Source organism: Neoarius graeffei, chromosome 26 (assembly GCF_027579695.1).
Source record: "Neoarius graeffei isolate fNeoGra1 chromosome 26, fNeoGra1.pri, whole genome shotgun sequence".
Lineage (NCBI taxonomy): Eukaryota > Metazoa > Chordata > Actinopteri > Siluriformes > Ariidae > Neoarius > Neoarius graeffei.
Window position 1 is genome coordinate 7,022,850 of NC_083594.1, and position 22,166 is coordinate 7,045,015.

At 40.7% G+C, this 22,166-nt stretch overlaps 2 protein-coding genes across 2 annotated transcripts in view; one reads left to right on the forward strand and one right to left on the reverse strand.

Moving 5' to 3' along the window:
• ppp1r3db (protein phosphatase 1, regulatory subunit 3Db) lies at window positions 1–906 on the forward strand. The gene has a single exon (XM_060910104.1). The coding sequence runs from the start codon at window positions 1–3 to the stop codon at window positions 904–906; it is 906 nt and encodes a 301-aa protein (XP_060766087.1).
• An 11,245-nt stretch (window positions 907–12,151) lies between these two features.
• phactr3b (phosphatase and actin regulator 3b) overlaps window positions 12,152–22,166 on the reverse strand; it is a 147,507-nt gene continuing 137,492 nt past the window's right edge. The window contains exons 9-14 of the mRNA XM_060910756.1: window positions 21,002–21,057; window positions 17,548–17,609; window positions 17,152–17,292; window positions 15,622–15,702; window positions 14,147–14,155; window positions 12,152–12,708 (exon numbers count right to left, since the gene is read on the reverse strand). Coding sequence (XP_060766739.1) covers window positions 12,676–12,708; window positions 14,147–14,155; window positions 15,622–15,702; window positions 17,152–17,292; window positions 17,548–17,609; window positions 21,002–21,057 — 382 coding nt within the window. The 3' untranslated portion in view covers window positions 12,152–12,675. The remainder of the gene's footprint in view (window positions 12,709–14,146; window positions 14,156–15,621; window positions 15,703–17,151; window positions 17,293–17,547; window positions 17,610–21,001; window positions 21,058–22,166) is intronic.

Consider the following 22,166-nt stretch of genomic DNA (forward strand, 5'->3'; position numbering starts at 1 on the left):
ATGTCGGTGTCGAGCAGGAACCCGGTTCCTGGAGAATCAGATCCGGCTGTGTCCTTTTTGAGCGCTGTCAGTGAAGTGTCACGACCTGCCAGGACCATCCGCCTCCGTGACATCTACAACCCCCCGCCTCCACCTGAAAGGAAACCAGTGGCAATAAGACCCCCGAGTCCTTGTCTTCGTCCTTGTTCTCATCCTTCTGCTCCAACAGAGTGTCGGAGTTTCTCCTGCGAACCTGAGCCGAGAGCCATCATGAGAAGAAGATCTCAGTCTCTCCCTTATTCGGACGAGATGACGACTCGCAGGTGCTCGCAAGTCCGATTCATCGACTGTTTGGGCCTCCAGCTGGAACGTGTCAAGTTCTTCCAGGTCGGCGAAGACCCCATCGTTCCAGATCACGTCCTAAATAGGTTACTTGCCAGCTCTGAGCTTGCATCGGGGAAACATCTGGAGCTCTCGCTGCCCTTCTTTCAGCCATTTTTCCCTGAGAACATCAGCAGTGAGCCTGATTTCCTGCAGCGGCTGTGTCATCGACGTGTTTGCCTCGAGCAAGTCCACTGCTCTGAACTGGGCATCACTGGATCAGCGCAAGTTCTCAACCTGGCTTTTGAGAAACAGGTCAGCGTTCGGTACTCATTCACAGGCTGGAAAAGCAGCGCCGAGTGTAAAGCATGCTGGGTTTCTAGTGTGCACCGAGATAATGTGCAATCCGATGTGTTTCGCTTTCGCTTGCCCGTGCCGCCGTTCATCCTGAAACCAGGAGCCAGTTTGGAGTTCGCCATCTGTTACCGTGTCCTCGGGACTGAATACTGGGACAACAACGATGGACAGAACTACAAACTGGCCTGCCATACGTACAAGCTGATCGTGCCGAAGGAGTGTGAGGACAGCATGGTGCACTTCACCTAAAGCCTTACTCATACTGCATTTGTTTTACGTCAAGAGCTACCAAATTTGATCCTAATTTCAGCACAATATTTTTGTGTCAACAGACTCGGATTTGTATTTCGTACATTTGAATTTTAATCTCATGATTAAGGTTTTCTATTAGGTCCTACATTTTAAGAGTTTTTAATAGTGTCACATGCAAACTCGTTGTCTCGGCCTTTTCTGTTTCTTGCATGTCCTGAATTGCAATTTCCTTCTGATTCTTTCTTTTTTTTTTAATTGCTGTAGCAGTTGTGTAATGGTTGTCATTTCGTCTCTGTGACTTCACTTGGGATGAATCCGGATCATCTCTTCAAGAATTTAATCACCCATTCCTCAGTGGATTGTCGATGTCGACCCAGCTGCAGTTATCTTCAGGACCGCTATAAGAAACGAAATGTAATTCTAACTAGCCGAATATTTTGTCTTTTTTATGTTGTGTATTGTATTGAAGGAAGTTCAGAACAACAATATGCACTGTGCATGTGTGTGTTTTCAAAATAATGTTGTGTTGTAACTTTTAATGATTTCAAGTCTTTGCATATGGGAACACTGTAGATCATGGAGTTGTCCAGAGGAGCAAAATTGGCCGTGCTTTCAGGAGGCAGGCCTTAGGGATGACATAACTCTCACAGCAACAAGAGCCAATTACCGTATGTGTTAGCCTTCATCACAGGTAACTGTTATATCATTGGGTAGATCTGGCTAGGTGTGAAGTCGTGGGATAGAAAAAGGTTCTTGGTTAAAAAAACAAACAAAATACCTACATAGAACGTTTCTCGATCAGATTTGGTAACAAATTGAACTCTTGGAGTCCACCACGAAGCCTTAACTATTGAAAAAAACAACTTTGAAGAACTCTTTTTCTATTAGTATAGTTGTTGTTGCTTTGTTTAATCTTCTCTGATGTTCTTCTCAAATTTACCCAAAATTCATCTCATTCATTCTCATTATCTCTAGCCGCTTTATCCCTCCACAGGGTCGCAGGCAAGCTGGAGCCTATCCCAGCTGACTACGGGCGAAAGGCGGGGTACACCCTGGACAAGTCGCCAGGTCATCACAGGGCTGACACATAGACACAGACAACCATTCACACTCACACCTACGGTCAATTTAGAGTCACCAGTTAACCTAACCTGCATGTCTTTGGACTGTGGAGGAAACCGGAGCACCCGGAGGAAACCCACGCGGACACGGGGAGAACATGCAAACTCCGCACAGAAAGGCCCTCGCCGGCCCCGGGGCTCGAACCCAGGACCTTCTTGCTGTGAGGCGACAGTGCTAACCACTACACCACCGTGCCGCCAATTTACCCAAAATGTTTTTGTTTTACGAAAGACTTTTATGCAAGGCTTTTCCAAACTCCTGTATTTATGTCTTCTCACCACAAGGTGGTGCTGCTGTATATGTTGGGTACACTATTACATAAAAGATTTGCTCGAGCCCCCATTTCAGATTGTCCCTCAGGTGGAATCCTGAAAATATCAAAAATACCAGAAGTTTTTACAGAAAACCCAACAATAGAATGTTTTTTGGGTTTTTTTTTTCAAAGCAGTTCCATGTCGAAGCCCTTTAGAAGCCTAGAACTCTTAAACACGCAAGGAACCCATTAAAGTGACACAGGTCAATGTGCTGGTTCAAGAATCTTTGAACCCACTCCCCTTTCTGAATTGTTTGGGCTGATACCCATCCCCATAGCTGGTATGCATCATCTTGTTTCAATATTTCCTAATGCGGGGCATCCTAACCACGTGTTAGCCTGTTTACAAACCGCTTGCTCAGCAGCCAGTTCGGAAAAGTCATGTGAGGTCATGCGCAGGTCAGAGGTCGCGACCGCGGCGCCACAGCAAACACACAGCGGATCGCCCAGATCAAACGAAGACTCATAAATCAAGACAAAAAATGATGATTTTATTAAGGAAGTATCTGACATTGTCAAAGGCAAAACGCGTCGGAAAAGAGAGGGGAAAAAACACGGCAGCCAAGCTGAGTAAATGTCGCTGGCCAACTTTCTCAATGGAGGGCCGAAAAGGCAAAAACAAATGTGATGCCAACTTTGCCAAGATGCTGCTGGACAGACGAGTGACAGGCAATGCCAGCTCACAAAATAACACTAATTGGTGTTTCTACTTATTACATCAACTTTTATACAGGCTAGAATTGAAATATTCCAAATCTAAACACACCTGTGAGCTTGAAGGCTCTCGAGCGCTCGCTTCTGTGTCAGAGGCCGGCGGTTCCGACCTCGCTTATTATACTATCATAATGAGGATAAACTTCGCCCGTTTCCGTACCCATCTCATCTCATTATCTCTAGCCGCTTGATCCTGTTCTACAGGGTCGCAGGCACGCTGGATCCTATCCCAGCTGACTACAGGCGAAAGGCGGGGTACACCCTGGACAAGTCGCCAGGTCATCACAGGGCTGACACATAGACACAGACAACCATTCACACTCACATTCACACCTACGGTCAATTTAGAGTCACCAGTTAACCTAACCTGCATGTCTTTGGACTGTGAGGGAAACCGGAGCACCCGGAGGAAACCCACGCGGACACGGGGAGAACATGCAAACTCCACACAGAAAGGCCCTCGCCGGCCACGGGGCTCGAACCCGGACCTTCTTGCTGTGAGGCGACAGCGCTAACCACTACACCACCGTGCCGCCCCGTTTCCGTACCCAAGTGTAAATATTAGCGCATGGTGTTTTTCCAGCTCATTCTCCTTCACAGGCATGAGGTAGCAGGCAATACAGCGTGTGATTCAAGTACGGAGGGGTTATTCTAGCTCCACAGGGTACTATCTTTTTAATACATTGACCTGTGTCACTTTAAGAAACTTGTAACCTTTAAAGCTATATAACTGTTCAACAGGCCTTGCATCAGTACTTTCAATCTTTTACATAAAATTCTCATCTCATCTCATTATCTTTAGCTGCTTTATCCTGTTCTACAGGGTCGCAGGCAAGCTGGATCCTATCCCAGCTGACTACGGGCGAAAGGCGGGGTACACCCTGGACAAGTCGCCAGGTCATCACAGGGCTGACACATAGACACAGACAACCATTCACACTCACATTCACACCTACGGTCAATTTAGAGTCACCAGTTAGCCTAACCTGCATGTCTTTGGACTGTGGGGGAAACCGGAGCACCCGGAGGAAACCCACGCGGACACGGGGAGAACATGCAAACTCCACACAGAAAGGCCCTCGCCGGCCACGGGGCTCGAACCCGGACCTTCTTGCTGTGAGGCGACAGCGCTAACCACTACACCACCGTGCCACCCACATAAAATTCTGTCTAAAGTAATTCTACTTGGAACCTTTTTTTTTTGAAAGGGTTCTTCCTAGAACCCTCTGCTGACCTTATTAAAGTCATTATACACTCACCGGCCAATTTATTAAGTACAGTGGTTTTATACAGTTATCTAATCAGCCGATTCCTTGACAGCAGCACGATGCATCAAATCATGCAGATACAAATCAAGAGCTTGAGCTAATGTTCACTTCATTCAAACATCCGAATGGGAAAAATTGTGCTCTCAAAGTGTGACTTTTTTTCACTGTGGCATGGGTGTTGGTTTGAGCCAGATGGACTGGGTTGAGTATTTCAGAAACTGCTCCTGATCTCCTGGGGTTTTCACACACAACAGTCTCGAGAGTTTACACAGAATGGTGCGAAAAACAAAAAACATTTCTGTGAGTGAGTGAGTGAGTGAGTGAGTGAGTGAGTGAGTGAGTGACAGTTCTGTGGGTGGAAACAAACGCCTTGTTGATAAGAAAAGTCAGAGGAAAATGGCCAAATTGGTTCGAGCTTTTTTGCCAGGAAGGATATAGAAACTCATATAACCACTCTTTACAACCGTGGTGAGCAGAAAAGCATCTCAGCAGAACAGCAACAGCAGACCACATTGGGTTCCAGTCCTGCAGCCAAGAACAGGAATCTTAGAATCAAGAACAAGTTCCTGTGAAAGTGGCTCTGAATATTTTTTACGATTAGGCCACTGATGATCTGCGAGAGAACAGTGGCCTTTTTATTTTCACAGCTTTAGGCAGGACAGGCTGGAACAACACATGGTTCATTTTTGACTTGTATGCACTAAAGACTCTTCCTGCTGGTTCTTTTGCAGTCTTTGTGTAACCTGATCCTACATTAGTGGTTTGTTATTCAAGGCCAAGCTTTGGCATGGTTCCTTTCAGGTTCTGTCTTTATTTTTAGTAAACGGTGAAGGTGTACGTCCCACACTGCAGTCATACAAAGGTCTGGGTCTGTTTGGGTCTGAGTCCAAATTATATGATGTCGATGAATGTTTTCAGGGCTTGTGTGTCTGCACTCGTGTTCTCGTTGCTCAGTTCACGTGTCTCAGCGAGTCTCTAATTTACAAACCTACCATTACGCAAAAGGCAACTCGAATTAAGACACACCATAGACATGCTGTTTGTGTTTGTGATAGCCTTGACATTTAGCTTTCTGTCTTCTTCTTTGTCATCACTCCTACAGGAAACATGTAGCCTGTTACTTCTAAGGAATCACAGTTGATTAATATTAATCCAGGGCTTTAAACCTAATGCGTATAACTTACATCCTTTCTTCATACTTTTAACTGGGTCAGTCGGCTCATGATACGGAGGCGTGGGCAGAAATTGACCCAGAAACCTTCTGGTGCTGAGTCATTACATCTGGAAACTTGTCATTTCAATTACCAGTGATTATAAGGACTGATTATATTCTTTCTACAGGTCCTGTTTGACCTGATACAATCAGTTTATTGTTGTATTATATCAATAGATATTAAATTATAGTGTCATTTCTCAACTCGTAAAACTTTTCCAGAAAATATCGCTAGATTGATATGAGATGCACCGTTATTGGTGCCCTTGGGGAAATGGGTTTAAAAAGCTTAACCTTGCGCTGAAAATATGTAATAGGTGAAGGTTGTGTCAGTACACTCGCAAGATGTTTATTGACAGATCCAAATCTACAATATGGAAATCAGAATCAAAACAGGTTGGTCAGGGTCAAAAACAACAATATTCATTTGATCAAAATACAAAGTGAAGTCGAAAGATCAATCCAAGGGTCAGATATCAGAAGATTAAATATCAGAATAACCAAAGGTTGGGGTGGGGAGGGGGGGGGGGGGAAGACACCTATTTTTTTTTAGCTATTTCTGTTTCTTTTAACCCTTTGGTGACTGACCCCTTGAAAATGGTTCCTCCAGGAACGATGACGTTTCAGTTGTCAAGACAACGGAAAAACTAAAATACAAGAGCATTTTGTTTTGTGCACAAGAGCATTGTGACGTATCTTTCTGTTTTGTATTTTAGTTTTTCCGTTGTCTTGACAACTGAAACGTCATCGTTCCTGGAGGAACCATTTTCAAGGGGTCAGTCACCAAAGGGTTTTAAATACTTGATAACAAAGTGATATATTGGACTTGATGCGCTCCGCCATTTTGTTTTTCTCTACTCATGGTATATGAGCTGATAGCCTAGTAGTAGAGTAGCCAATCAGAGCAAGCAATTGCTCATATCCAGTGAATGTGGATAGAATAATAATGCATTTTTAACCCTTATATCTAATACCACGAACAGCTGGCACTGGTGAGTCCCTGCATTTGCCAAATCCTTTGCACCTGTTCTGATTCGCAAAACACAGCCAGACACACTTTTTTCTTGATTTCGCATCAGCGCCAGGATTTTCAGGACGTTCTGATCTGTCCCTGTAAATGTGTCTCTTTGCTCTTATATAACTACCACTGAGAAACACTTGGAGAGTAATCTGCTTCCACTAGACAGAGAAGTAAACAGTAAACCAGACATGGATGAGGCTTATGTAACACACATTAATAGTCTAGAGTGAACTCCGTTACACAAACACCTGATGAAATAATATAAAAAATATGCTTTTCTATAAGCGCATCGCTGTGCATTTCCAGGAGTTCCTGTGTGTGTGTGTGTGTGTGTGAGAGAGAGAGAGAGAGAGAGAGAGAGAGCGAAGGAGTGTGTAGGTGTTCTTTTTGAATTTATGAAAAAAAACACCTATTAGCTTTCCATCAGGGAGAAATGAGTGTGATGGCGGTGGAGATTGAATCTGACATGGTCACAATGACATTTCTGGGCTCCACAGCTCTGTGTTATATAAGAAGTCAATGTGCATGTTCTGAAAAGAGGACGCCCTGCTGAAATACAAGCAATGAAATCACATTAATAATCCCCTCCACATTCAGATAGTTTAACCCTTTAAACTCTAAGGAGATCTGTTTCACTCGACATGTTTTTATGGTGCTTGGAAAGCTGACAAAAAATTAATTACATACATATATTTTAATTAATCACCAGAGTGATTAATACTACATCGGCATGGTGGTGTAGTGGTTAGCGCTGTCACCTCACAGCAAGAAGGTTCTGGGTTCGAGCCCCGGGGCCGGCGAGGGCCTTTCTGTGCGGAGTTTGCATGTTCTCCCCGTGTCGGCGTGGGTTTCCTCCGGGTGCTCCGGTTTCCCCCACAGTCCAAAGACATGCAGGTTAGGTTAACTGGTGACTCTAAATTGACCGTAGGTGTGAATGTGAGTGTGAATGGTTGTTTGTCTCTATTTGTCAGCCATGCGATGATCTGGCGACTTGTCCAGGGTGTACCCCGCCTTTCGCCCGTAGTCAGCTGGGATAGGCTCCAGCTTGCCTGTGACCCTGCACAGAATAAGCGGTTATGGATAATGGATGGATAATAAGAATAAGAATAAACAGGTTTTTTAAAAACATATACTAGTGCATCTCAAAAAATTAGAATACCATGAAAAAGTTCCTTTTTTTCATAATTTAATTCAAAAAGGTAAACTTTCATATATTCTATATTCATTACATGTAAAGTGAAATATTTAAAGCCTTTTTTGTTTTAATTTTGATGATTATGGCTTATAGCTCATGAAAATCAGAAATCTAGTATCTTAAATTATTAGAATATTCCCTAAGATCAATCAAAAAAAGGATTTACAATACAGAAATGTCCAACTTCTGAAAAGTATATTCATTTATACACTCAGTACTTGGTTGGGGCTCCTTTACCATGAATTACTGTATCAATGTGGTGTGGCACGGAGGTGATCAGTCTGTGGCACTGCTGAGGTGTTATTGAAGCCCAGGTTGCTTTGATAGTGGCCTTCAGCGTATCTGTATTTTTGGGTCGGGTGTTTCTCATCTTCCTCTTGACAATACACCATAGATTCTCTATGTGGTTCAGGTCAGGCAAATTGGCTGGCCAATCAAACACAGTAATATCATGGTCAGCAAACCATTTGGTAGTAGTTTTGGCACTGTGGGTAGGTGCTAAGTCCTGCTGGAAAAGGAAATCAGCATCTCCAAAAAGCTTGTCAGCAGATGGAAGCATGAAATGCTCTAAAATCTCCTGGTAGATGGCTGTGTTGACTTTGGACTTGATAAAATACAGTGGACCAACACCAGCAGATGACGTAGCACCCCAAATCATCACAGACTGTGGAAACTTCACACTGGGCTTCAAACACCTTGGATTCTGTGCCCCTCCACTCTTCCTCCAGACTCTAGAACCGTGATTTCCAAATTAAATGCAAAATGTACTTTCATCTGAAAAGAGGACTTTGGACCACTGAGCAACAGTCCATTTCTTTCTCTCCTTAGCCCAGATAAGACACTTCTGACATTGTCTCTGGCTCAGAAGTAGCTTGATATTAGGAATGCGAAAGTTGTATCCCCTTTCTTGAAGATGTCTGTTCGTGATAGGTCTCGATACACTGACACCAGCCTCAGTCCACTCCTTGTGAAGCTCTCCCAAGTTCTTGAATCAACTTTTCTTGACAATCCTCTCAAGACTGCAGCCATCCCTGTTGCTTGCGCACCTTTTCCAGCCACCCTTTTCAGCAATGACCTTTTGTGGTTTACCCTCCTTGTGGAGGGCATCAGTGATCATCTTCTGGACAACAGTCAAGTCAGCAGTTTTCCCCATGATTGTGGTCGTGTGTACTGAACTAGACCGAGAGATACACTGTGTTCATACTGTTTTACTCAAACTCGAAATGAAATATTCTAATATTTTGAGATGTTTTTTTTAATGTTTTTGTACTGTATGCCATACTGATTAAAATTAAAATAGAAAAATGCTTGAAACATTTTAGTTTATGTGTAATGAGTCTATAATATATAACATTTTCACTTTCTTAAATAACTGATGTAAAATATTGAACTTTTTCACAATATTCTAATTTTTTGAGATGCACTAGTATTTGTCGGTATGGTGAAATTTTTTGCAAGGATCATTTTTGGAAGGGGTCTCCAGTATCAGTCGAACAATCAATAAGATTTCCTTTTTTTTTTTTTCACAACTCTCCAGTTTTTTTTTCCGATATGGAAAAGTTTTTAGAATAAAGAACATTTCTGGTTTCTCCATAACATGATAAACTGCATTTTTTTGTCTTTAAATATAAAAGAGAAAAAAGAAAGGCTGGTGCTCAAACAACTGTTTATATACTCACTATAACAAGTGAGAATTTATTCTAGTTAAACTTGTTTTATGGACGTTCCATATCATTAAAATTAAACATTACTGGACACACTGTTAAAAGAAAATTCAATTTCAGGTTGGAAGCAGTGACGTTGCTGATTATTTTCCAATAATAGCACACCCCCAAAGTGATGTTTTCCTCACTTAAGTTCAGTATAACGTTACAGGCCATCTTTTATTAAGTGCAGTTCTGAGGTCGGCACTTATTCATTTAAATGTTTGAAAACTGAAAGGAATGTTTACAATGAGTTGAAAGGATTTATCATAAGGACCTGTGAATAAAATCTTTAATACTGACTCCTGAGATGCAGTACTAACAGGACGTCCTGCTACTGAGACAATATTCAGCAGTGAGAAGATTAACTCCTGTTACAGCACGAGATTAACATCACATTAGCATCCTGTTTACTTTAGACCTGACTGTAAAGTTTTTATTACTTTTATTAAAAGCTGCTCACTGCTCTGTGTGTGTGTGTGTGTGTCTTCATTGTGTCAGATGGGTTAAATGCAGAGGAGGAATTTCGCTGTGCTTGAGTGTACATGTGACAAATAAAGGCTCCTCCTTCTTCTTCTTCTTCTTCTTCAACCTTTTAATGCTACAGCACCTTCGTAAATGTCTGAATGACTGATAAACTTTCGCCCAAATCTGGCCATGAGATCACCTCGTGAAAGCCTTCTCCATATTTCATGTATGAACCTGATGAAGTGGTGAAGCGGCTTTTTGTTTTTTCTGCATCAGAGATCTGGAGCACTTTATCATTAAACATTCATCAGGCTCCATCTGTGTCTGAATTTAAAAATGAATGAATGAATGAATGAATGAATGAATGAATCTAATAAAGCTGAAAACATATTTTTTCCACTTTAGCTTTTAAATAGATTTTTTCAGTACTTTTAGATTACATTTATATTATTTTAATGAATGTATTTTTATTCAGTTTGTATGTACTCATCTCATCTCATTATCTCTAGCCGCTTTATCCTGTTCTACAGGGTCGCAGGCAAGCTGGAGCCTATCCCAGCTGACTACGGGCGAAAGGCGGGGTACACCCTGGACAAGTCGCCAGGTCATCACAGGGCTGACACATAGACACAGACAACCATTCACACTCACATTCACACCTACGCTCAATTTAGAGTCACCAGTTAACCTAACCTGCATGTCTTTGGACTGTGGGGGAAACCGGAGCACCCGGAGGAAACCCACGCGGACACGGGGAGAACATGCAAACTCCGCACAGAAAGGCCCTCGCCGGCCACGGGGCTCGAACCCGGACCTTCTTGCTGTGAGGCGACAGCGCTAACCACTACACCACCGTGCCGCCAGTTTGTATGTACTTTTGATGATTATTTTTTTAAAATTATATTGATTTTATTTTCAGTTTTTTGTCACTGTTACTATTTTTTTCCATCATTTTTCACTATCGCTTGTCTTTTCAATAAATATTTCATTTATTTAATTTTTTACCACCTTTTAATTTCAGTATTTCATGAATTTTAAATGGATGAAATGTGCTTTATAAACAGTTAATAATCTCATCTCATTATCTCTAGCCGCTTTATCCTTCTACAGGGTCGCAGGCAAGCTGGAGCCTATCCCAGCTGACTACGGGCGAAAGGCGGGGTACACCCTGGACAAGTTGCCAGGTCATCACAGGGCTGACACATAGACACAGACAACCATTCACACTCACATTCACACCTACGCTCAATTTAGAGTCACCAGTTAACCTAACCTGCATGTCTTTGGACCGTGGGGGAAACCGGAGCACCCGGAGGAAACCCACGCGGACACGGGGAGAACATGCAAACTCCACACAGAAAGGCCCTCGCCGGCCACGGGGCTCGAACCCAGGACCTTCTTGCTGTGAGGCAACAGCGCTAACCACTACACCACCGTGCTGCCCACAGTTAATAATAATAATTATTATTATTATTATCTCCACCAACTTTGTTGGAGGAGGTGATGTTTTTGCCTTTGCTTGTTTGTTCTGAATGTAATTCAAAAATTCATGAACAGATTTTGATGAAATTTGGAGGAAAAAAGTGAGACATGGGCCAAGGAACAATTTATTAGATTTTGATGCAAATCCATATCTATCTATCTATCTATCTATCTATCTATCTATCTATCTATCTATCTATCTATCTATCTATCTATCTATCTATCATTTATATATAGATCCAGGACTTTTTTGTCTGTTCCCAACGTTACTCAAAAATTCGTGAACGGATTTGGATGAAATTTGGTGGACATCTTTAGTATTATCCTCAGTTCAAGTGATTTGAGTTTGACGTTGATAATATGAGGCTTGTTGGAGGTATGCACTCTACCGTGTCCTTCTAGTTATTAATTTAACCGTCATGTAACTAAATATCTGCTGCTTTAAGAAATATTAGAAACTGAATCATCCTTTTTTTCATTTATTATTTATGGTCTAATTTGTTTTTCGACCTGTCTGTCTCCAGTGGTTAAAGATCAGTCAATCGAAAAGCTCTTTACGAAACCAAAACTAATTCTTCTGTGCTATGGCTCTACAGAATCATTTCAGAAAATGATTCATGAGTCATATTCATGACAGATCCACGTGTTATGAATCCCAAACCAAATTCATCCACACACAAAAATCACATTCGACACTTTTGCTTTTTTTTTTTGTAAAAATCCAAGTCTTTTACTGTGCAGACAATAAATAATGCTTACAAAGGTAAGACATGAATTTCAGACATATATACAGCAGATATGAAACTGGAGTCAAGTTTTAGTAAGGTGTGACTACAGTACCATCACTGGGGAGGGGGAACAGTTCACATGCAGGACCTCTTCATCCCTCATCCCTCCCTTTTATTGGCACTGAAAGGTGTTTTTTCTTCTTTCTTTTTTTTAAAAAGAGTCTTTAAGAAAAAAGGACCTGGGTTTGTTTGTTTTCTTTAAGCAATGTTCTTTTCCATCAAGGTTCTTCTTAAGAAAAAAAGAAAGAAATATGAAACAAAGCCAGGTAGAGAAAAAAAACTACAGGTGTAGCTTGGCTGAGGAGTTTTTGGAGTTGCACGAGATTTTCCAGAGACACAGCCTCCGAGCTTCCCGAGATAATGCCCAAAAAAACACAACCCCCCAAAAAAAAAAAAAACCAGCAGGCCCTCCAGGGACCCAAGGGCCATGGCGCAGGATGGACCCTCCTGAGGTCTTCTTTCAACATCCAGCATGTTCTTCACAGAAGAAACCTTGCTATGGCCGGTGGAACCTGAAGTAAAGAAGAAACAAAAGAACATCTGTGAGGACTTCATAAATCACACAAGCTTCTCGCGGCTATTCTCGTCTGAAGAAAATATAGACTCGCATAAAAACAAGTGTAAGCTAAATACAAGGGCGCATTTGTTATCCGTGTCATGTGGTGCTAATGTGTGCAGATTCCAGACGAAGGGGGCGGGGCGACTAAAGTCACACCCACTCCCATAACACTTGTGTTTAGTCACAAAGGAGAAGGTGTGTAGCTGTTTGATTTATTATTATTTTTTTAAAAATTATTATTACACCACAGCGTTCATTTCTACAGGAATATCTAATGCAGATAATCTACGTAAACAAAAAAAAAAGATTATATTTATTTAACATTTATGGAAGGAGTCTCCAGTGTCAGCGCTTTATCACACCAAGAGCAAAAAGTTGCGCGTCAAATTTTCCGACATCTTCAGGACAGTGAAGTTTACCATTTCAGGATTCTCAGTAATAAGGCAAAACACATTTAGTTTTCATCTTACTAACTTCACGTGCATGAAAAAGCGACGCTGCTGACAGAACAACTGTTTAACAGGAACTAAACTGTTCCGCATGTGTTCCACAACATTAAATGTAACTAAAAATGGATAAAAAAAAAATTGTATCCATCTTTCTATATGAATTAAAAATTGTAATAGTTAGCAAATTGCTGTCATACAAGACTCCAGGATGTGCTGCTACTTGGAAAATAATCAGCGTCAGGCTGGTACGAGGAGCTCATAGCGTTGGGACGCACCACACCACTCTACTGTTGATCATTTTACTACAGCAGCATGCCGCCAAGTGGTTCATTTCCTCCTTGAGAAATATTCATATATTTGTAGCATATATGAAGTTGGACCAGACTTTATTATTATATTTAACTGTGGATTAATTAACAACAATCAAATCAGTGATTCTTTGCGATTGGGAATTGTTCGTTTAGGTAAATTTGGACGCGAATATGATGAAATGAATCGGAAATGCAGGGAATCAACAATATTTACAATATACTGGTCCTAATTAATTAACAAGTACAATGCAATGTTATAGTTAGTTGTAGTTATGAGCCTCACTGACTTGAGACAAATAGATTTAATCTAACTCTCAACAAGTTCAAACCAAATAATGTCTAACTCTCATTTGAACAGATCTAGAAAAAAAAAATCAATCTATATTACATAGACATGAGTGTTTTACTGGGAAATACACCACTCGTATTTTTCATCCGAGCTCCATCCGGGACATGGAGAACCAAAACAGGGACATAGGTCACTTGTGATTAAATCAATGAATCGTTTTGATAAATTTGGGGACTTTTTGTTTGTGAATGTGTCGAAATAATAAAAAGAAAACCACATGTTGGATTGAAGATATGAAGTTTATCTTCTCGTGTTGAAAAACTCATTTTTCATATGAAATACATCGCAGATCTGAGGGACATATTTAAACAATATTGGCTGGCTTTTTTTCGTGGTATATCAGATATATTCCATTCAGCTAGCATGATACTGAACGAGTCGAAGACGAATAGCTGAAAAAAAGCTACGACAAAAAGCCAGCCAATATTATTATTATTATACATACACATTCCTTTCAGGTGTTCAACGCGTCTTTCTCTTTCAAAATTCTCTCAAAATCTTCCGTTTTTAATGAAGCAAACCTGGCGGCCATGTTTGTTTATAAATTGTCCCAGTCTCTCACTCACTAGCATGGAAGTTTTACGTCTCCGATGGGTGATGTCGTGTTTTCTTGACAACCGTGCAACATCGTAAACCATATTTAATGCTCATTCTCCATTGGGTAGAGTGACGTACACTACCGTTCAAAAGTTTGGGGTCACCCAGACAATTTTGTGTTTTCCATGAAAAGTCACACTTTTATTTCCCACCATAAGTTGTAAAATGAATAGAAAATATAGTCGAGACATTTTTCTGGCCATTTTGAGCATTTAATCGACCCCACAAATGTGATGCTCCAGAAACTCAATCTGCTCAAAGGAAGGTCAGTTTTATAGCTTCTCTAAAGAGCTCAACTGTTTTCAGCTGTGCTAACATGATTGTACAAGGGTTTTCTAATCATCCATTAGCCTTCTGAGGCAATGAGCAAACACATTGTACCATTAGAACACTGGAGTGAGAGTTGCTGGAAATGGGCCTCTATACACCTATGGAGATATTGCACCAAAAACCAGACATTTGCAGCTAGAATAGTCATTTACCACATTAGCAATGTATAGAGTGGATTTCTGATTAGCTTAAAGTGATCTTCATTGAAAAGAACAGTGCTTTTCTTTCAAAAATAAAGAAATTTCAAAGTGACCCCACACTTTTGAACGGTAGTGTAATACACGTAGGTTAAGCGATATGCTAACAATATTGCATGCTATCAAACCAAATTAATGAAACCCGCTAGAAGGGAATAGAACACGTTTTTATTCCATTGAAAAAGTGTCCTGTATATATAACAATTCCTGATATTTCACTCCGATGACATCACTCCCAGTGTTTTCCTGCTGACTTGTCAAAATGGCGAACCGGTTCAAAATTAAAATTCTTTTGATTAACTTGTTTGTTTGTTTGTTTGTTTTTTGTGGATGTGCCAATATAAAGAACATTACAGAGTGGTGTGAAGATATGAAGTTTATCTTCTCATGTTGAAAAATATACATTTACCGCTTCACGCAACCGTGCAATATCCTCTATTTATGTCATCCAAAATGTTACGAATGTATATTTTACCACAAAAAGATTGATCAAAAAGCAATAAAACCATCTAATCCCTCTCACACACCTGATGTCTGTCTGATTAAACGTCTTTATATCAATAAAATCTGATTCTGAGTCCCGGTTCCATGATTTCAAACCACAGCCACAAAAACAGGACGTGAGAGACACACTGACCTGGTGAGGTGTTTGCTTGACGCGTGCACCTCCATCTCGTTGCTCTTGAACTCGTTCAGCTCTTTCCGTATCGCCGCCTGTGAGGAATGAAACAAAATCAGTGGAAGAAAAATGATCAGGAAAATTATTAGATTAGTAACCAGTTACTTAGATGATTATACGTGATTGTGATTGCTGAATTAATGTGATATAGAAAAATATATATATTTTTAAATGTTTTTTTAAGTTTATGTTGCCAATTTCTGATGGTTTAATCCCTCTACCACACGCAGATCACGTGTAAAATGTTTATTATTTGCCAGGGTTGCCATATTGTGCCTCAAAAGGAGTGAAATCCAGTGGGGGGAAAAGATATACATGTTATTTACCAGCTGGGAGGTCCGTATCGTGAAATACCGTGACCGAGGTCTTGAAAGTACTGAGCGAGGCACTCTGGGCCTTGAATACTGACCTCGGCCCCGAAGACCTCGCTCAGTACTTTCAAGACCTCGGTCACGGTATGTCACCATACGGACCGACCTTAAGCTGGTAAATAATATTTTTTTTTTTTTCTTTACCAAATTCTAACAGAAAACGAGAGCGCCCGAAAGGGAAAACCAAGCCGAGCCGAGCCGCCATTTTGAATCCTCATTCACGGCTGTAATGCAAATTGCTTCCTCCTCGGTATACAAGTGCACTTCCATGGCAGGAATAAAACTACATTTTGCCACCTGTGTAGTCCCCTATTTATACAAAATTGAGTCATTCAGGATTCAGCCATGTTTTTGCTCGGCATTAGCAACAGTTACAGGTTTTTTAAATAATATTTTTTTTCTTTACCAAATTCTAACAGAAAACGAGAGCGCCCGAAAGGGAAAACCGAGCCGAGTCGCCATTTTGAATCCTCATTCACGGCTGTAATGCAAATTGCTTCCTCCTCGGTATACAAGTGCACTTCCATGGCAGGAATAAAACTACATTTTGCCACCTGTATAGTCCCCTATTTATACAAAATTGAGTCATTCAGGATTCAGCCATGTTTTTGCTCAGCGTTAGCAACAGTTACAGGTTTTTAGCTTTCTCCTGAAATGTTTTCTTTTATTTCTTCTTCCTCAGGGTAGTAAAACTCGCTTTCGCTGTAAAGACTGTCATTATCGCTATCCATGCTGTAAAATTAATGCTATTCTCCTGAGAAATGCAAAAATAAATGTTGACAAAAATTGCTATTATGTCTGTTGTTGTTGTGAACGAGCGAGTCGCCAGAGGTTCGTAACCGGGGTCCGTAACTGGGGTCCGTATCATAGGATACGGACCCGCTTGCCAGCCAATCAGAGCGCAGGATTTGATGGAAACCGGACTGCGAAAAAAATAAATAATATTATTTAACTGTAATTTGGTAACAGTTTGAGCTCAAATCAGGAAGGTTTAAACTGTAACTGGATGGTAAACAATTCATTCAATCTGGCAACCCTGATTTCTATATAATCCCCATCTCTGAGATTTACACAATGTGTGTTAGGACGTTGTTGGAGGGGACATTGTCGTACCTTGTCAGCAGCAGACAGTCTGGTCCAAGGCTTGTCTGCTCTCCTGTCGTAGTCCTGAGCTTTGGCTACTTCGACGTAGTCGCTGAAGCGGATGAGGATCTTGCGGTCGCGTAGCTCGTCTACTGTGGGACGCTGGTTCAGCTGCACAGGAAAACAGACACGTGTTTAACTTTGGCACTTCGCTGTAGATGGCAGTGTTTTAATATTTGTATCACGAGCTGTGTTCTTTTTAACTGGATTCATTTCAACACACTGAGTCAACACAGCAACTCTGAGAGGTGAACGAAAGTGTGTGTGTGTGTGTGTGTGTGTGTGTATCTGTGTGTGCTTGTTTATAATTTATGTCTATCAAACGGAGCAAGAGATTCAGATTAGTAACATTCACGGAGCTCATACCTTTCTGTTCAGTCTCTGTTTAATTTCCCGTCGTTCCTCCTGCTCCGTCTGGTCGTTCCTCTCTGCGAATCACACACAACAAGGTCACGTTAGAATTAGAGAAACACATTAATACAAAAGAGGCAGGATGAGATAAAGACTTTAAGCTTTCGAGACGGGAGTCAGAGCTCGTATATGCTTTTTATGTTTCTATTTACTGAAATTTCAAAAATCTGTGGGATTTAAAGAGCCTTTCAATGATTAAAAAAACAGAAAAGTTGAGCAGGCACGTGAAAAGTCACAGAGAGAGGAGACAGCTGCCCAGGCCATGAGTCCAGCAGCTCATGACCAACAGACAGCGATGAATAAAAGCTTCAGCTATGTCAACAAAAGCTCAGCACATGGCTACAGCGAGGAGCTGCGACATAACTGAGAGAGCGGACTCACAGCTGCTGGCTAAATATACAATAATCCCGTGTACAGTCGATCCCACATGACTGATCACACCTTATACACATTTCAATCTGGTGAGCTTGTGTTTGTGTTAATGTTTACGGATCTTATTTAGCTTATTAATATTTTTAGTTTTAATGATCAGTAGAAAGATCAGCGATGGACATGAGATCATGACTGCTGCGCTTCTTTGGATCAAAAGGGAATTTTTTTTCTGGAAAATAAACACAGAAATTTTCCAAATAAACAAGTTTAATATTACATTTTTTTTTTTGCTAATTTAAAGGTGATCATGATAAAATAAACTACAAAATGTATTACTACTACTACTACTACTACCGATAATAATAATAATAATAATAATAATAATAATAATAACCAAATGTGAAACCTTGGCCCTTACAACATACTGTAATATGCATTTTCCATTTTTTTTTCTCCATTTTTCTTTTAAATTTCTTTCCAATTTTCCCAGTCAAATCTATCAGTAGAAATAGTTCCAGAATTTCTTGCCTTGTCTAAGAAACCTGTTTTTTTTAAAAAATAAAGTTTACACTCTAATGCCAGCCTTCCTATTTAAATAAAACCATATTATTTTCTATTTTATACATCTTACTTATACACTAAAGTACTTTTCAAGATTGCTGGTACATGGTACCATGAAGGGTACTTTAAAACGTCCCTACTTTTGTACCTTTAGTACGCATTTTTCACCTGAATATAGCTATAACTTACATTTAAAAATAAAGGAAAATAATTTGGACATTTGAAGTGTTCGAGGACAAGTTTGGACCTTTATTTCTTTTATTAACTCTTTAAAAAATGTTTAATGCCATTTTGTACTGCATGGTTATAGTTAATTGGACACTGCAAATTAGGTACGTGAACCTGTTTTGGCTCATTTGTTCTCATTTGTTCATTTATTGCATGCTGTCATATTTTTCTGCACTATTTGCTCATTTGATGTTTTTTTTATTGCTCATTACTGTATATTATATTTATTGTATATAATATTCTGCCTTTCTGATGCGGATAACATGAAACATTTCCCTGCCTAAAAAGTGTTATTTATTTCATCTTATCTTAATAATGAAACTTTAGATTGGATGGTGTGATTATGGGAAGGAAGATATTTAGGTATTTCTCTAGAATTTCTATTATGTAATATTAAATTTAAATATTTATTCTGTAGTTTGCCAATAATAAAAACATCAATAAAATCTGGGTCACATTATTGTTTACAGTTCTTCCTGAAAGTAAGATCCATGAGGGGGTGTGTGTGTATATATATATATATATATATATATATATATATATATATATATATATATATATATATATATATATATATATATATATATGTGTGTGTGTGTGTGTGTGTGTGTGTGTATATTATATATATATATGTATATTATATATATATATATATATATATATATATATATATATATATATATACACACACACACACACACACACACACACTAGTGCATCTGAAAAAATTAGAATATTGTGAAAAAGTTCAATATTTTCCATCAGTTATTTAAGAAAGTGAAAATGTTATATATTATAGACTCATTACACATAAACTAAAATGTTTCAAGCATTTTTCTATTTTAATCAGTATGGCATACAGGAGAAAAACATAAATAAAACCCATCTCAAAATATTAGAATATTTCATTTCGAGTTTGAGTAAAACAGTATGAACACCGTGTATCTCTCGGTCTAGTTCAGTACACACAACCACAATCATGGGGAAGACTGCTGACTTGACTGTTGTCCAGAAGATGATCACTGATGCCCTCCACAAGGAGGGTAAGCCACAAAAGGTCATTGCTGAAAAGGGTGGCTGGAAAAGGTGCACAAGCAACAGGGATGGCCGCAGTCTTGAGAGGATTGTCAAGAAAAGTTGATTCAAGAACTTGGGAGAGCTTCACAAGGAGTGGACTGAGGCTGGTGTCAGTGTATCGAGACCCATCACGAACAGACATCTTCAAGAAAGGGGATACAACTTTCGCATTCCTAATATCAAGCTACTCCTGAGCCAGAGACAATGTCAGAAGTGTCTTATCAGGGCTAAGGAGAGAAAGAAATGGACTGTTGCTCAGTAGTCCGAAGTCCTCTTTTCAGATGAAAGTACATTTTGCATTTAATTTGGAAATCACGGTTCTAGAGTCTGGAGGAAGAGTGGAGAGGCACAGAATCCAAGGTGTTTGAAGCCCAGTGTGAAGTTTCCACAGTCTGTGATGATTTGGGGTGCCACGTCATCTGCTGGTGTTGGTCCACTGTATTTTATCAAGTCCAAAGTCAACACAGCCATCTACCAGGAGATTTTAGAGCACGTCATGCTTCCATCTGCTGACGAGCTTTTTGGAGATGCTGATTTCCTTTTCCAGCAGGACTTAGCACCTACCCACAGTGCCAAAACTACTACCAAATGGTTTGCTGACCATGATATTACTGTGTTTGATTGGCCAGCCAATTTGCCTGACCTGAACCCCATAGAGAATCTATGGTGTATTGTCAAGAGGAAGATGAGAAACACCCGACCCAAAAATACAGATACGCTGAAGGCCACTATCAAAGCAACCTGGGCTTCAATAACACCTCAGCAGTGCCACAGACTGATCACCTCCATGCCACACCGCATTGATACAGTAATTCACGGTAAAGGAGCCCCAACCAAGTATTGAGTGTATAAATGAATATACTTTTCAGAAGTTGGACATTTCTGTATTGTAAATCCTTTTTTTTGATTGATCTTAGGGAATATTCTAATAATTTGAGATACTGGATTTCTGATTTTCATGAGCTATAAGCCATAATCATCAAAATTAAAACAAAAAAGGCTTTAAATATTTCACTTTACATGTAATGAATATATGAAAGTTTACCTTTTTGAATTAAATTATGAAAAAAAGGAACTTTTTCATGGTATTCTAATTTTTTGAGATGCACTAGAGATGAAGTGAGATGCTCATGTATGTATTGCTGTGTCTCTTGTTGCGCTTGAGACTCACGTTTGAGGATGTTCCTGCTCTCCAGCTCCTCCACCGCCGGTCTCTGGCTCAGTCTCCTGCGGAAGAAGACCAGAATCACGTTCTGCACCATCTTCTCTCTCTCTCTCTCTCTCTCTCTCTCTCAGCGTGTTAAAGTCGGGATTCCCCGGCGATCAGCGATCTGCTCATCCCCAAACCCTCCAGCAGTCCGGAGGAGGAGATTTCCATCCACAGCTCCACAGTATTATCTCCCTGATTCTGCTGTAAAGCTCATGCTCTGCGCTGAGTACAAAAATAAGCGACTCGGCGGCATACAAAAGGTGTAAAAAAGATGACAAAAGGCGCTAGAAAGAGTATAAAAAGGAGAGGGACCGCACGGTGCTTGGTTCTAACCCCGAGCGCTCCGCATCCTGCCGCGGCGGGAGTAATAGTGGAAGTGGGGCGGAGCTTCACGAGCGACTTCCTTTATTCCCATATTTGCATATGCAATGTGTGGGCGGAGCCTGAGAGATTCCCGGGCGCGCTCGAGGTGTTGCTGCGGTAAAGCATCTCTCTCTCTCTCTCTCTCTCCCCTACCTCCCTCTCTCTACCTCTGTCTGTCTGTCCTCTTTTCTCTCTCTCATCTCTCTCTTTCTGTCTCTCTCTCCCCCTACCTCCCTGTCTCTAATTCTGTCTGTCTGTCCTCTTCTCTCTCTCATCTCTCTCTTTCTGTCTCTCTCTCTCATCTCTCTCTCTCTCTCTCTCTCTCTCTCTCCCCCTACCTCCCTGTCTCTAATTCTGTCTGTCTGTCCTCTTCTCTCTCTCATCTCTCTCTTTCTGTCTATCTCTCTCTCTCATCTGTCTCTCCCTCTCGTCTCTCTCTCCCCTACCTCCCTGTCTCTACTTCTGTCTGCTTGTCTGTCCCTTCTCTCTCTCTCTCTCTCTCTCTCTCTCTCTCTCTCTCTCTCTCTCTCTCTCTCTCTCTCCTACCTCCCTCTCTCTACCTCTGTCTGTCTGTCAGTCCTCTTTTCTCTCTCTCATCTCTCTCTTTCTGTCTCTCTCTCCCCCTACCTCCCTGTCTCTACTTCTGTCTGTCTGTCCTCTTCTCTCTCTCTCATCTCTCTCTGTCTCTCTCTCCCCTACCTCCCTGTCTCTACTTCTGTCTGCTTGTCTGTCCCTTCTTTTCTCTCTCTCTCTCTCTCTCCCC